Source organism: Daucus carota, chromosome 4 (genome assembly GCF_001625215.2).
Source record: "Daucus carota subsp. sativus chromosome 4, DH1 v3.0, whole genome shotgun sequence".
Classification (NCBI taxonomy): domain Eukaryota; kingdom Viridiplantae; phylum Streptophyta; class Magnoliopsida; order Apiales; family Apiaceae; genus Daucus; species Daucus carota.
Window position 1 is genome coordinate 33,061,301 of NC_030384.2, and position 14,352 is coordinate 33,075,652.

The window sequence follows — 14,352 nt, forward strand, 5'->3', positions numbered from 1 at the left end:
ATGGATTCATTGAAAAAAAATCCGATCCGGAATATGATCCGATAAGAAAAATCCGATTATAAATGGAGCGGATATGGATTTAAGGTGATCCGATCCGGTAGAATATATATTAATATATATATATATATATATATATATATATATATATATGTATGTTTTTAGTTGTAATAGTTTTTTTTAGTTAAAGTAGTTCTTGATATTATTTATGTGAGTTGTGGGTTGTGACTGTGTTTGATTAATCATTTAACTAACTAAGTATGAACGAGTTGTAAAGTTATAGCAACTAGTATTGGTATCTCAAAAATTTTATCATTTTGTGTATATTTCCTCTTAATTTGTGATTTTTTTATAAAATAAAAATGTAACAAACTACTTGCATCAAGGTGTCTCATTTCATCTTGTCCCTCCTTGAATAATCACCGACATGATCTTTTTTAAAATACTTTTAAATATAAGTTAAAAAATCAGAAAAAAATTAAATGGATCCGGATATCCGATCCGTGATCCTAATGGATCCGGATATGGATCGGCCTGAAAAAATCCGGTCCCGATCCAATCCGAATCCGATAAAGTAGATGGATATGGATATGGATATAAGCTGATCCGATCCGAATCCAATCCGTTAACAGACGGGAACCATTTTTCAGGACTGAGGTAAAAAAACATTGTCCAGAAAATAATTATAATAATTATTTATTATTTATTTAATATAATTGTACAAATAAATATATAGAAACAGATAGATATGATTAAATGCAGATGCTAACGTGTCCCAGAATATCCATCATCGTGTTGACGCTGCATCAAGTTGATCGGAGATGCACGAAACCGACCTGCACGATTTATCCGACGATGCGGATTACGCCGCCGCTTCTCTACAACAAGTAAGCAATCTCACCACATCAATTTTATAAACACACATATATGTTTGTATAGCCTATTTGAATTAATAACGAACTTAATAGCTTAACTACAAGTGCTCAGTCGATTTGCTTATATTGTGCACTCAATCGCGTTTTAGTAGTGTATTTTTTGAATGTTGCTGATCGAAAATTTGTGAATGATTTGAGTTTAGGGTTCGGCAAGCATGACTCGAAGTGATAGTAGTAAGCATAGTACATCGAGCGATCCGGAAGGCGCTGAATTGGTATATTTGAAGGATAATGTCACAATTCATCCGACACAGTATGCATCCGAGAGGATCAGTGGTAGATTGAAGTTGATTAAACAAGGATCTTCTCTGTTTATGGTAGCTTATCTCTTTTATTATGCACATTGTACACCTGTATTAGTATATATGTTTAGATAATTTGACGTACTAACTATTGTCAATTTTGGAAGTCGTGGTTTCCGTATAAAGGTCATAGCTCAAATGCTAAGATTTCCGAGAGAGGTTAGACTTGAAATATGCTGATCTGTTGAATTTGATGTTTCTATGCACTTGAATTGGTGAGGTAATTGTGTATTTGTGTAAATAATGTGAATGTAGATAAAAACCTTTACACAATAAGGGCGGTGGCTTTTACGGAGATCAGATCGGTTCGGAGGCACACACCTACTCTTGGCTGGCAATATATTATCGTTGTTTTATCATCAGGTGTGACTATGAAAATTGTCTTTTATTGCTATATTAGTTTTGATGCCAATTAATCTGGTAGCTATTAAGTAATGTGTACCGCATTTTAATTTTGTACAAGAGCCGGGGCTTGTGAGCTGTGACATCAATCTTATCATTATACTCGAAAATCAATTGTACTATATGCTCTATGTGTTGTGTTTGTGAACATGTTTGAAGCCATATTGTTTTGTTATTACATTAGAAGACAAACATATATTTCAATTTCTTTTTTTCTGCTAAAAGTCATGTTTACCATTTCATAATCATTATATATATATGTGTGTGTGTGTGCGTGTATAATATATATATAAATAGGATCGCGCTCTATGGATAACAGTTTTTATCGTCATTGCACTTGAGAATACTATTGTTTTGCTGAAGAACGATACAACATTTAAAAAGTGAAAAATCTTCAAAACAGTTGTTCTGCACTACAATTGTTCTCACTATTCTCACAAACAAAATGTTCTTCTTACTTGAATATATATATATATATATATATATATATGTATATATATATATAAGCATGCATATTTAGTTGTCCTTCAATTTTTTACTTAATAACTGAATATCTTCATGCAACTTGTGAAATATTAATTTTATAGTCTTATGTTGTCCGAGCATTAACATCTTCATGTTTTTCAAGTGCTGGGTGGCAAAATCCGACACGAACCGTAACCTGACTCGAAGAAGTATGCATTAGGGTCAGGGTTTTTATATTTCGGGTCGGGTTATTTTTTATCCGAAAAACTCAAGTCGGATTCGGGTTGACCCAGTGTACCTGAACTAGACCCGAAATATATTTACGTATAATATTATACTCCCTCCATCCCAATAGATAGTTTATGTTCACTGTTTGCACGCATTTTGAGTCTCCTGTAAAGTATAGTTCCATAACATTTTTTTGAATAAAAGTTTAAACGTCAAACTTTTTTCATGGAATTTTTTGAAAAAAAAAATATTATGGAACTATACTTTATAAGAGACTCAAAATGCGTGTCAAAAAGTAATGTAAAGAACCTGCTTTTCATGTCTTGGGAGTTCGGTAACCCAACCCCTTATCCGAAATTGCCACCCCTGCATACTGTAGAACCCCTCTAAAGTGATATCCTTGGGACCGGAGAAACTTATCACTTTGGAGGTTATCATATAGAAGAGGTTTTTATTTTCTTAATGAAAATAACTATAATTATTTTTTACATACTAATACATTTCATATACAAAATCTCTAAGTGATATGCTGACATTTATGTCCAATGACACTTTCAAGGTCAAAATAACATATAAATTTGATAACCCTCCTTGAATTGATGAAATTCTGCTGAATTATAGGTTACTTAGATGATAATACATGATTGAAGTTATTCATTAAGAAAAAATTGCACAAATTAGTAAAAATAAATAAATATGTTTCATGTTCAATTTAACACAAAATTTTTCTTAAAATATATTAGTAATCACGGTAGAGTGGTTATTAAATTATTATACTTGTCCCGATTTGGGACCGCGTCGTTTTATCAATCTAGAGGGGTTATTTAGTTATAATACTTGTCCCGATTTGGGACCGTGACTTTTTATCAATCTATAGGTTTATTCCTTTAGAGAGTATTATTGCATAGGGGTTCTTCTGTTTATGACAATTATGTCAGCCTGACTATGAATTGTGTCTACAATCTATGTAAGCATATATGTCCTTAAGTTGATGACTTTGTATGCCCAAATTCTTTTGCAGGTCTTGCATTTCCTCCTCTCTATTTTTACAATGGTGGGGTGCGTGAGTTTCTTGGTACTATAAAGCAACATGTGTCTCTTGTAAGGTACAATGCTAATTAACAACAGTTAGTTGATCAAGGTTTATATCTTGTAAAAGAACAAAAATAAATATTATAATAAGATATACTTCAGTCTATTCAGAATGTGTCTTAATTTTTCCTGGATCCACAATTATAATAACTTTTGAGTTTTGACTTTATGCAAAGTCAATAGAAGTAGTATTAGTTTAAGTTTCCTTTTACTCCTTCCCGAACCAAAGTTTTGTTAGAAATTGTGTTTAAGCATTTACTCCCATGTAATGTAAATATAGTGAAAGTAGGTTTATATTTACTCTACACCATCCGGGTACCTTTAGCATATAAGAAATTTTGTTAAGCTACTATCTTTAGATGTAAAGGGAAATAAAGTTGAGAGTAGTATATATGTCATGCTACAACAGTATATTTTTGACTATAGATATATGCATATATGAATATAGTTCTGCTTCCACAGTATGTTCATGACGAAATCATCATGTGGGTATTTTGACATCTAATGCTATAAAATTTTGACGATTTGTTTTGTGCCCAGTATAATGCCTATAAAATTATGGTCTGCTGATAATGTTAACTATAAGTTCTGATTAGATTGTAATTAACAGGTGATGTGTGTTGCAAACAACCTGATGACATTTGCTTGCTTAATAGTTGTCAGTTTCTTGTTTCCAGGTCAGCAGAAGATGCAAATGTATTCCTTGTTAACGATTTTCAAGACCCTCTTCAGGTGCTCATCTAATTTGACTCGTTACTTTTTGTATCTTAGCCTCAACTAATTTTGTGGCTTGTACACACCGAAATATGTTTTAACCCACAATGTATTGTATACCTATATATATATATATATATATATATATATATATATATATAGAGTTTTACTCCAATAGAAACCTCCTTATCCTAGAAACTAAAAACCAAACTGAAATATCACTAAATCCTAAAGCAAATACCACTAAATTTTTAAACAACCCCATCTCCACCTCCATCTTCATCAAACCCACCTCCATCTTCACCAACCCCACCTCCACTACCACCACCTCCGTCGTCGCCTCCTTCATAACCACTACCACCTCTATGCCGCCCACCCCCTCCATAACCACCACCTCCATCTCCATCTCCACCTCCACCTCCATTATTTCTTTAACAACACAACCTCCACACCTCCATCTTCACCAGGCCCATCTTAATCGCCACTTCAACCTCCTTCAGATTCGTTCATACTTCTTTCTCCACCTCGACTCAACTTCAAAGGCGGAGCCGCCACTATTCCGGCAACGCTCCAACCCCCTACTTCAAGCCGCCCAAACCTCCGCTACAATCATCTTTCCTCCATCTCCACCTTCACCTCCACCATCTCCACCACTATCACCACCATCTGAATCGAAAACATGAACAGATCTGGAGATTCTAAGCTGGTTAATATCTGGAGATTGAGTTTTCACTAAATTCTGCAGCACAGATCACTAAATCCTAAAGAGATAATCACTAAATTGTACTGAGAATATCACTAACTTGTATTGGTTTCTAGTTTTTATTTTAAAATTGGTTTCTATTTGATCATGAGCCTATATATATATATATATATATATATATCAACTATATCAACTATATCCTATTTTGTTGTCCCTGCTTTGGATAAGGGAATTATATCAAATTATTTGATATGCTTGACAACTCTACCATCTGTCGCTGAAGACACACACTCTAAATTGTTCGAGTGTTATTTAGCTGCTAAAGAACTTTGACCTGTTCATGATGTGGATGATTGTGTAATCAAATAAGCTTAGGAATTAAATCACCTCGTTGCTGGGTGCTCTATGACATAAATGTAGGGAAAAATCAAAGCATTCTACTGTTTTTGTTTTAAACAAAACTGTGAATGTTAGAAGCATTGTAGGTCTTTCCATCTGTTAAATAGATTTTCATCTACAATGGTAAATCTCTGAAACCCTATAGGTTTTACATTTTGTCACAGAGTGAACACGAATAGCAATCAATATTTCCTGTGATATTAGTTAGTAATTTATGCGGGATCCAATGTCTGAATCTGGTTCCATTTTTCAAGCTGTAGATATGTAATCTGATTAATGATTATGCTTCTATTTAAATCAATAAATCCGTGTAACTGATCTTTAACATTGTAAACATTCATTTAGCAAATAAAAATGTTGTAAATATTCACCTAGATGCTCCAAACTATGGAAATCGTTGCTTAACCAATGTTTTCATCTCTTTTCTAATATGTCTTTACCACTGTAATGATTGGCCTTGATATTGTGGCAGTTTTCTTAAAATCCTGGAAAATTGTTACAGTAAAACCTCTATAATTTAATGTTGGGATTTTATTAATCTGAAGAGTTATTAATTAATTGATAAACTAATAAACTATTTATTTAAAGAGTGAATCATAATATATAAGAAAAATGATTTATAATAAATTTTAAGCTTCAAATTCATTGAATTTGTACCGTTCATGTACTATATATGCTAATAAAAATCATTTTACATATCCTAGTACATTTAAAGCGTCTGGAATTTTTAATTTCTCGGCACAGTTCTCAAATAACATACCAGAATTATTGGATGCTCAGAACTATTCGATGCTCCGGGAGAAGTTGGCAATAAAGTCTTACAGGATCCCATATTCAAGAAAAAACATACAATAAAATAATCATAATTTACTAAATTGTCTTAAATGTAAATGTAATTGGGAAAGAATATTACTTTATAGTTTTAAAAGGACTACTTATTTATATAGAGATCCATCAAAGAAATATTATCTTATTATTTTATCGAAATTGTTAATCTGTACTTTCTTTAATAATATATGTAAAGTTAATAATTTGACTTGCACAAAGTAATGTTGTCCTTAGATATAACTTACATAATGTTTGTTATTTGTTATACTTTTTAAGATATATATATATATATATTTCAATTGAAGCATCTAAACAGATACAATTTATAAGAAATACCAGTTACAAGTCAAGAAAGTAAATTTCTTGTGGTAAGCGAAACAGTCCTTAATTTCATCGATATGATATTTTTTTTGTAGAGAACACTGTCTTCGTTAGAGCTTCCGAGAGCTGTTTCTATTGCAAGTGGACAAGCACCATCTGATTCGACAAGTGTGTCCCCCTCGAGTAGAAACCATGAGAAAACAAGTGAAAGTGTTTATGATGGCAGTTTGAGTAGTATTCACCAAAATGGTCGGCAGAGGCAGAAGACTCATGATCCTGCTCGGGATCTTTCAATTCAAGTGTTAGAAAAATTCTCTCTTGTCACAAGATTTGCTAGGGAAACAACTTCTCAGCTCTTTCGCGAAAATAGTGATGGCTTTGGTATAAGTGAAAAGAGGAATCATAACCAGTCTTCACATAATTACTCTCATGAAATAGCGACAGATAATGTCAGGGTTCCTGCTGAAATTCCTGTCCTCCCAGATCCCTTGGAGGTGAACTCTTTTTTCCTTTACTCTACAAGATGCTCTTTTGGAGGATCTATGCTTTGACTTGTGATAGCAATAGTAGCGAGAATATCAGATTTCAAGTTTTCAATATTGAATTCGAATTTGTATAGTATACGTGTATTTTTGTTGATTTGTACAGTTGTACATATATCTTAATGCTGATAGCTTTTATGTAGATCTGTATCCCCCGATGATATCTTGATAAGACCACTTATTCCAATTTTTAAAAACTTCGCACTGATGTTTTTCATATATTTTCACTCATTTTTGCTTGTGCTTTGATTTTTAAAGTGTTCATTCCTAAGACCTATAATCAGGCAGGAAGAGCGAGTAAATCTTATAATTAAATAATATAGGACTAGACTCTCTAAGCTACGCTAGTACTGGAATCAGAATGTGTCACCATGCTTATGTACTGATCTCTACTCCAGCAAAACTAGGCTTCCCTGTGCTTCCCAAGTTTTTTATACAGCCTTCTCCATGTGGCTCTTTTTATTTTTGAAGGTGATGGAGCTAAAACCAAATATCATGTAATTTAGGGACAGACTAAAATGCTCGCCTACATGAAATATTTTTGCTCTGGTGCCTAGATTATTATATGGTTGGCAGTAACAGGATTATCCTGACATGGCAAGTCAGTGTGTAAGCCATGTCTAAATTCGGAAACTTATCTTCAGAAGCTCTGTTGTAGATGTTTTCTTCACTTCCATTTATTCAGTGTTCTTGTTCTTAGTGTTTCCCAGTTTAAGTTTGAGCTAAATAAATTCTGCAGTAGGCAATCCTTGCAGCTACTAGTTGTCTGAAGCTTCCGGACCAATTCAAAAACAACTATTTTGCTAACTCGCAACTATATTAGACAGACCCAATATACAAATTTATACTGCGTCTAATCCAGTGTTGTAGCTACAATTTTTTCCATGTTGTGGTAATGTTTGTGAAGGTTCTTGGTCGACTGAGCTTGCTTAATTGCAGGTTGATAAATTAACACTTGTGTGGGGAAAACCACGTCAGCCTCCCATGGGTCTTGAAGAGGTAAGGTTTATAATCCTTGTTCATTCTTGGCCAAATATGATGTTGAATTCAATTGCTCAGAATTATGAATCATATGTGTAAAGCAAGCAACTTTATCTTGCATATCTTTCTTGCTCTAGGCATTAGGGGTTGTTGTTTAAATTTATTCAGAGAATTTTTATTTTAGGCTAATTTGCCTTTAAGTTTATCAAGCTTGATTTTGTCGAACACTCTGCAAGGTTCCCATTAACACCACAATCCACATTATCCTGAACCTGTTCATATACATGCATGTAAAGTATTCATATATTGTATGTTGAGAGTAAACTGAACTAGTAAGGTGATCCCTTCAACTACTTAATATTTTTCCTGATAACTTTACCTTCTTATCTATCACATGGAATCTAGAGACTGATGCTGATGCAGCAATATGACTTTAAACACTAAGAATCTTGGTGACTGAAGTACTGAACCACATAATGATTACTACCTCTAGAGGGTTCCAACTGGGGATGTATAAATATTGATCGTATCCAACATGTAGTAAAAAAACTGAATGGCAAATGATCGATCTTGGAAATGATAATCATCCTACAAGAAAATTGTAATTTTCTTGAGCACGGGAGAGAGGAAAATTGCTGGGAAGGGTAACAGGATCTTATTTTTAGTATGCATGGATCCAACAAAAGAGGAAAACCTAATTAATATTTAATAAGAGTCTATCAAGTCAATATGCATCATATGTCATTTACTAGAGTCTATAAAATGGAATGGGCTAGTTTTACCTAACTTTCTCCTCTATCTATATATCTATCTGATTCTAATCTTTTTATTTAGATAGTTAATTGTGATCTTTTTCCTCTGAAATCCCTAGCTAATATTCCCTTCATTTCGATCTCAAGCTGTATTGATCTAAATCTCTCCCATTTCTCTAATTCCTCTGGTTTATCTGTAATTCTCAGTAATTACAGGCTTCTCAACTCTACAACCTCAGTCAGTCCCTTGCTGAAAAATTGATCTAAAGAAGTTAAGTAATTTGACAACTGATCACCCCTATGATATGTGGAGATCGGATAATCACATTCAAATCAACTAATCATATATATTATACGGATAACTATTCTGAAACCCCCACTATTATCTGGGATAATGATTAGCGTCAAATATTTTCCTTGTAGCAACAATTTGTTTGGTATAAGCTGCGTTCCTCATATCTCAAAGTTCATGAAGTATATTCTTCGCACCTTTTTTTACTATCTCCTGAACTGAGTATTTGCAGTGGGAATGTTTCTTGGACCCTGAAGGACGGGTACTAGATGAAAAAGCTTTAAGAAAGAGAATATTTTATGGGGGAGTGGAGCATCCACTGCGGAAAGAGGTTTATATGTTATACTTTTGCTGTCTATATACAATTGTGTGTGCGCGTGTGTGTTGTGGAGAGAGTTTTGATATTCCTTTTGCGGATGCTGGTATATTGAGTCGAATTTTTTCAAGGTCTTAATATTATGTATGCAGGTCTGGACATTATTGTTGGGATACCATGGACATGATTCAACTTATGCAGAAAGGGAGTATATGATGGCAGTCAAGAAAACAGAGTATGAGACTATTAAGTTGCAGTGGCAGGTATCTAGCTAAACATTAGAGTGCTTAGGCATATACTTATGCTCCGTTTTTAGAACACATGGTATTCATGGGCATATGGTTTTTTTTTAATATTTATTACCATAAGAAAAAAATAGAGATACAGATTAAGCTGTATTGCATGTCCAGCTTCTTTCAAATGCAAAGACATATTTGCTACTTTTCGGGAACTCGCGTATTGTTTAGGTTTGTATTTCATCGTGGCCTATTCTAACAATATGGATGTGCTTCACCATATGGCCTCACATGTATTAGTATTTAAAGCTTTAGCATTTGAAAACATGTCTTTAACCTATGAAAGCTGATTAGCTGAATTCACATTTTAAAGTGATGTGCAACGTAAGAAGCACGGACTCTTCAAAATGGGCGCTGTATGAGTGTCTGACTCGCCAGCTTTAGGGACTCAATTGCAAGTCGGCTGAGTACATGCCCTACTCGCCATGTGGTGTGTTGACACACATATGGCAGTGGACTCGCCTTCGAAATGGGGGCGACGCATTCATGCACTTGGCCCACATTATAAAAGGTCCATTAACCTGCTTTTTATGGCCCAATAGTCTACTAAGGCCCGATAACCTTCTTACAATCCAACTTGAGATCTGATAATCTAATTTCACAGCCTCTCTCATCTCTCTCTCTGCATCTCTTTTCTCTCATCTCCACCTCTTCTTTTCTCTCATCTGCAAATAATGCAATAATGCTTTAAGGACTACACTTCTACAAAAAGAGAGGATTCGTATCGAGATTTGCTTGATACCAATCGGACAAACTTGGAAGGAAACGCCAAAAGGGCCCGAGAATTGTCTTAGTCGATTTCATCTAGTAGTGAAAATGCATCAGAATGAGTCTTAAATCACCATGTCCCGTACTGGTGTCGCCTTATCTGAGTTCTTGCTTCCTAGTCCAACCATGATATCTACTATTGCCGAAAGAATACTTAAATCTTTGTTTTTTTTATACAAGGTCATGAACAAAAACATATAAATTAACCTTCTTCTTGTAATTTTCCTTATAAATAGAATCATTTGTAACACAATAGTGACCATGGGTTCTTAGTCCTAGTCCTTGATATCTTTTCCTATTATGTCAACTAGATATTCATAGAATTAAGCCCACGAGATTGCAAATAATGATAAATAGAAGCGAGACCACTTTTTGATGTGGAAGCTGACCATTATATTTAGTACACACATGAAATCAATTGTTTTGGAATATTGCAGAACTTGTGATGATATATAACTATATTCTGACTGTAATGTCCTGGCCTCTACCAGTTCCTGTTATTGTGAATTGTCTTCTTATTGTGCAAGGACAATTGAAGTCAAGATTCAAGAACTTATATTGTATCTCTTTATGTTCCCTTTACAGAGCATTTCAGCAGAGCAGGCAAAAAGATTTACTAAATTTAGAGAAAGGAAAGGTCTTATCGACAAAGATGTGGTACCTAAAAACTGGCACAATTTTTCAATTTTAATGAATTTCATTAAAGTTAGTTTTGTACTTAAGTTCCTTTCTTACATTGTTATTTCATCTTTGTTTCAAGGTAAGGACCGACAGGTCGCTATCATTTTACGAAGGAGATGACAATCCAAATGTGAATGTTCTTCGTGATATACTTCTGACATACTCATTCTACAATTTTGATCTTGGTTATTGTCAGGTAGGATTTTTCTATATCACTATAAACTGCATCTACTTTCTAAGGAATTAGTCACGTGCCTAATATGATCGAGGTTTCATGTTGGTGACTGTTGTGACTCTTCGTTGACTCTGTCTTCGTAAGGAAAAGAACTGCAAATACTGGAGTTTCTTTCATCAGTTCCCCAAAACCAATGCTTTTGAAACTTGGCGAATGGACCTGGTGTAAACTGTAACACTTTATAACAGAAGTTAAAATGATCAAAAATGAAATACAACTGTGTAGTTGCTGTCTTGTTGAATCTTAGAAACAGTTTGATGTATATGCACGTTTTTCTTTTCAGCTGCTATTTTTGTCTCAACTTCAAGTTTAAGTAGCACAAAAAACTTGAAGACCAGTTTAATAAGTATTATTATCACTTTTTCCGTACGTAAAATATATAACATCTTTGTGCTATCAAAGAATTAATATTATCCAATTGTGTCTTTTACAGTGCATGTACAAGTTGTTGTAACTCAATTTTATTTAACATAATAACTTGTCTCTTGTAGGGCATGAGTGATCTTCTATCCCCAATTTTGTATATTATGCAAGATGAATCAGAAGCGTTTTGGTGTTTTGTTTCACTGATGGAAAGGCTTGGGCCCAACTTTAATCGTGATCAAAATGGCATGCATTCTCAACTGTTTGCTTTGTCAAAGGTCTTACTCCCTCTATATTGTGGTCATTTGGTTTTAAAGCTTTACTGGATCTTTTAAAAAGTTTTATAGATTTAATCTTTTTAGCAGTTTAGTATACCTGATTTATTACAAGCTTTGCACGAAAAATCTTGTGATTAAGAGGATAATCTTTGGATGTCAAGACAAATAACAGAGAGATGACAGTTCTCCTTCTGTTAATTTTTAATCATATATCTCCTGTTAGCCCAACAGATACCTTAAATAGTATACTTTACAATTTTCTCATTGGATAATAGCAAGTAAGCTTTATATATAACTAAGGACAGACAATATTTGAAAAAAAATTACAAGCATGGCCGTTTGCTCCAAAACAAATAATGTGCAAATATACTCGACTTTCATACTGCAAACGTGTATTGAAGTTTTAGCATTGTCTTTACAGATCTTCTTGTATAATGATGTTAATGTTTTAATGTGTTCTCTATGTAATTAATCTAGATTAAATTTGTTGGCAAGGTCTTGATGATTTCAGAAAAGGCTTAAAATAAATGCTAATGTAATTATGTTTATGGTGGCAGCTTGTTGAATTGTTAGACAGCCCTTTGCACAACTACTTCAAGCAAAAGGATTGCTTAAACTATTTCTTCTGTTTCCGTTGGGTTCTTATACAATTTAAAAGGCAAGTGAGATTATCAATGCAGTTATTAATAAGTTATTTTGTAGGTCACCTGTTCTCTCATATTTTAGTTTCAATATTGTCAGTTTACTTTATTTTTTTCTTATTTGGAAGCTACATAAATTCTTATGTAATGTGCATTATTTTAAGTTCAATTTTCAGCACCAATATATTGTTTTCACTTACAGAAATTATCTAGAGCAGGATACGACGGATATGTTTGGTTTTTACTTGAAGATAATATTTAAGCGTTAAGAAGATAAAATTAGTTGAAGGTTAAAGGTCTTGTATCAAATAATTTTAGTGGTTTGCAACTGAAGAATACCAGGATTTCAGTTTTTACTTAGAAAGCCTCGACTGAGCGGCAGTTTTATTATGTTTAGCCTAAAGCTTCCTGCTGATCAGAACCAGTTCACTTCACATTATTAGCTAGACAAATTAGTAAAGATGTGATTCAGCCAATTTGTGGTTAGGAAGTCTTTCTAGACAGGTGGTTTTCATGTTTCCATACCTTTGAGGACTATATTGCAAGTTGCATTAGAGCAAGTCCAATGATGAGCTAAAAATAAGTGTAGCTATTGCTATTATATAGCACCAAAAAGTGGTTTTTGGTGCTAAAATAATATCACAACTCCAATGGTTGGTGCTATATCTTGTGCCAAATGAATATATGTGCATTCATGTACTTGAATAGGTTGAGATATAAATCTATTTATTATTCATTTCCCACCACTTTTTTACTTTTTGATGAGGTGGCAATTATAGCTATTGCTATAGTTTGTGCTAAATATAGCACCAACTATAGCAATATGCTATTTTAGCACCAAGTTTAGCACACCATTGGAGTTGAAATTTTTTGATTTTGAGCTATAATATAGATATAGAACAAGATATAGCTCACCATTGGACTTGCTCTTATGTTTTTCTCAAATGTTTAGTATTGTCTTCTGGCATAATTAATTTGGTCAAAGTGCCTTGGCAGCACAATTGTGTTTCTAGATTCTTTATTATATCACAAATCTTTTATTATATCTTGTGATTTCCTAAAGATTTTTTAATCATGTTTGCAGAGAATTTGAATACGAGGAGATACTGCGACTGTGGGAGGTTTTATGGACACATTATTTGAGTGAGCATCTACACTTGTATGTGTGCGTGGCGATTCTTAAGAAATATCGAAGCAAAATAATGGGAGAACAAATGGATTTCGATACATTATTGAAATTTATAAATGAACTCAGTAGTCAAATAGAACTTGATCCTATCCTGCGAGATGCAGAGGCTTTGTGCATTGTGGCAGGGGAGAATGGTGCGGCTTCGATCCCTCCAGGAACCCCACCTTCGTTGCCGATTGAGGATGGTTCCTTTTTACCTTACCAAGATGATGATGATGTTCTGTAAACAGTTCTCTTGTTGAAAGGGAAGATGTTTATATAGCTTTTAATTATGATGATGTTTTAATGCTGTGTAAATGGTTTTTGGTATCAGTCTAAATATCACTAAGCTCAAATCCTTGTGAAATGGAATGGATTTTGTTATTCAATTTTTGAGCTCTTTCTTAAGGCTGCAGAACCCGAGAAAAGGCTCCTGATGTCACATACTACAGATGTCACATATTTTAGTTGAAATGTCCTGAATATCACCGTGTGAAAATATGGCCCGGATACATGCTAATTGGATCATGTAGCGTTAGGGTTGTAAGAATAAAATGCTAGTATTTTATGAGATATGTTATATAGGCTTAAAATTCAAACGATAGATAACGTAGATAAAGTAACATTATCTGGTCTTAGGCTTCTAGGTCTGT

The 14,352-nt window shown here is 33.8% G+C and overlaps 1 protein-coding gene across 1 annotated transcript; it reads left to right on the plus strand.

The window, feature by feature from the left end:
* Window positions 1-723: 723 nt before the first annotated feature.
* LOC108219079 (uncharacterized) lies at window positions 724-14,088 on the plus strand. The gene is made up of 15 exons (XM_017392336.2): window positions 724-884; window positions 1,076-1,249; window positions 1,342-1,393; window positions 1,490-1,597; window positions 3,351-3,435; window positions 4,099-4,153; window positions 6,482-6,880; window positions 7,868-7,927; window positions 9,186-9,284; window positions 9,422-9,532; window positions 10,919-10,990; window positions 11,094-11,210; window positions 11,741-11,890; window positions 12,448-12,548; window positions 13,616-14,088. Exons 1-15 carry the CDS (start codon window positions 819-821, stop codon window positions 13,944-13,946), a joined length of 1,980 nt encoding a protein of 659 aa, XP_017247825.1. The 5' UTR covers window positions 724-818; the 3' UTR covers window positions 13,947-14,088.
* The last annotated feature ends 264 nt before the right edge of the window (window positions 14,089-14,352 follow it).

What these genes read in the sequence shown, in the direction of transcription:
- LOC108219079 (XM_017392336.2), top strand. Translation starts at nt 819, where the DNA reads ATGCACGAAACCGACCTGCACGATTTATCCGACGATGCGGATTACGCC. An exon ending in TGCTAAGATTTCCGAGAGAG is followed by an intron (nt 1,394 to 1,489) that starts GTTAGACTTGAA and finishes ATGTGAATGTAG; the next exon opens with ATAAAAACCTTTACACAATA. An exon ending in TCCTCCCAGATCCCTTGGAG is followed by an intron (nt 6,881 to 7,867) that starts GTGAACTCTTTT and finishes GCTTAATTGCAG; the next exon opens with GTTGATAAATTAACACTTGT.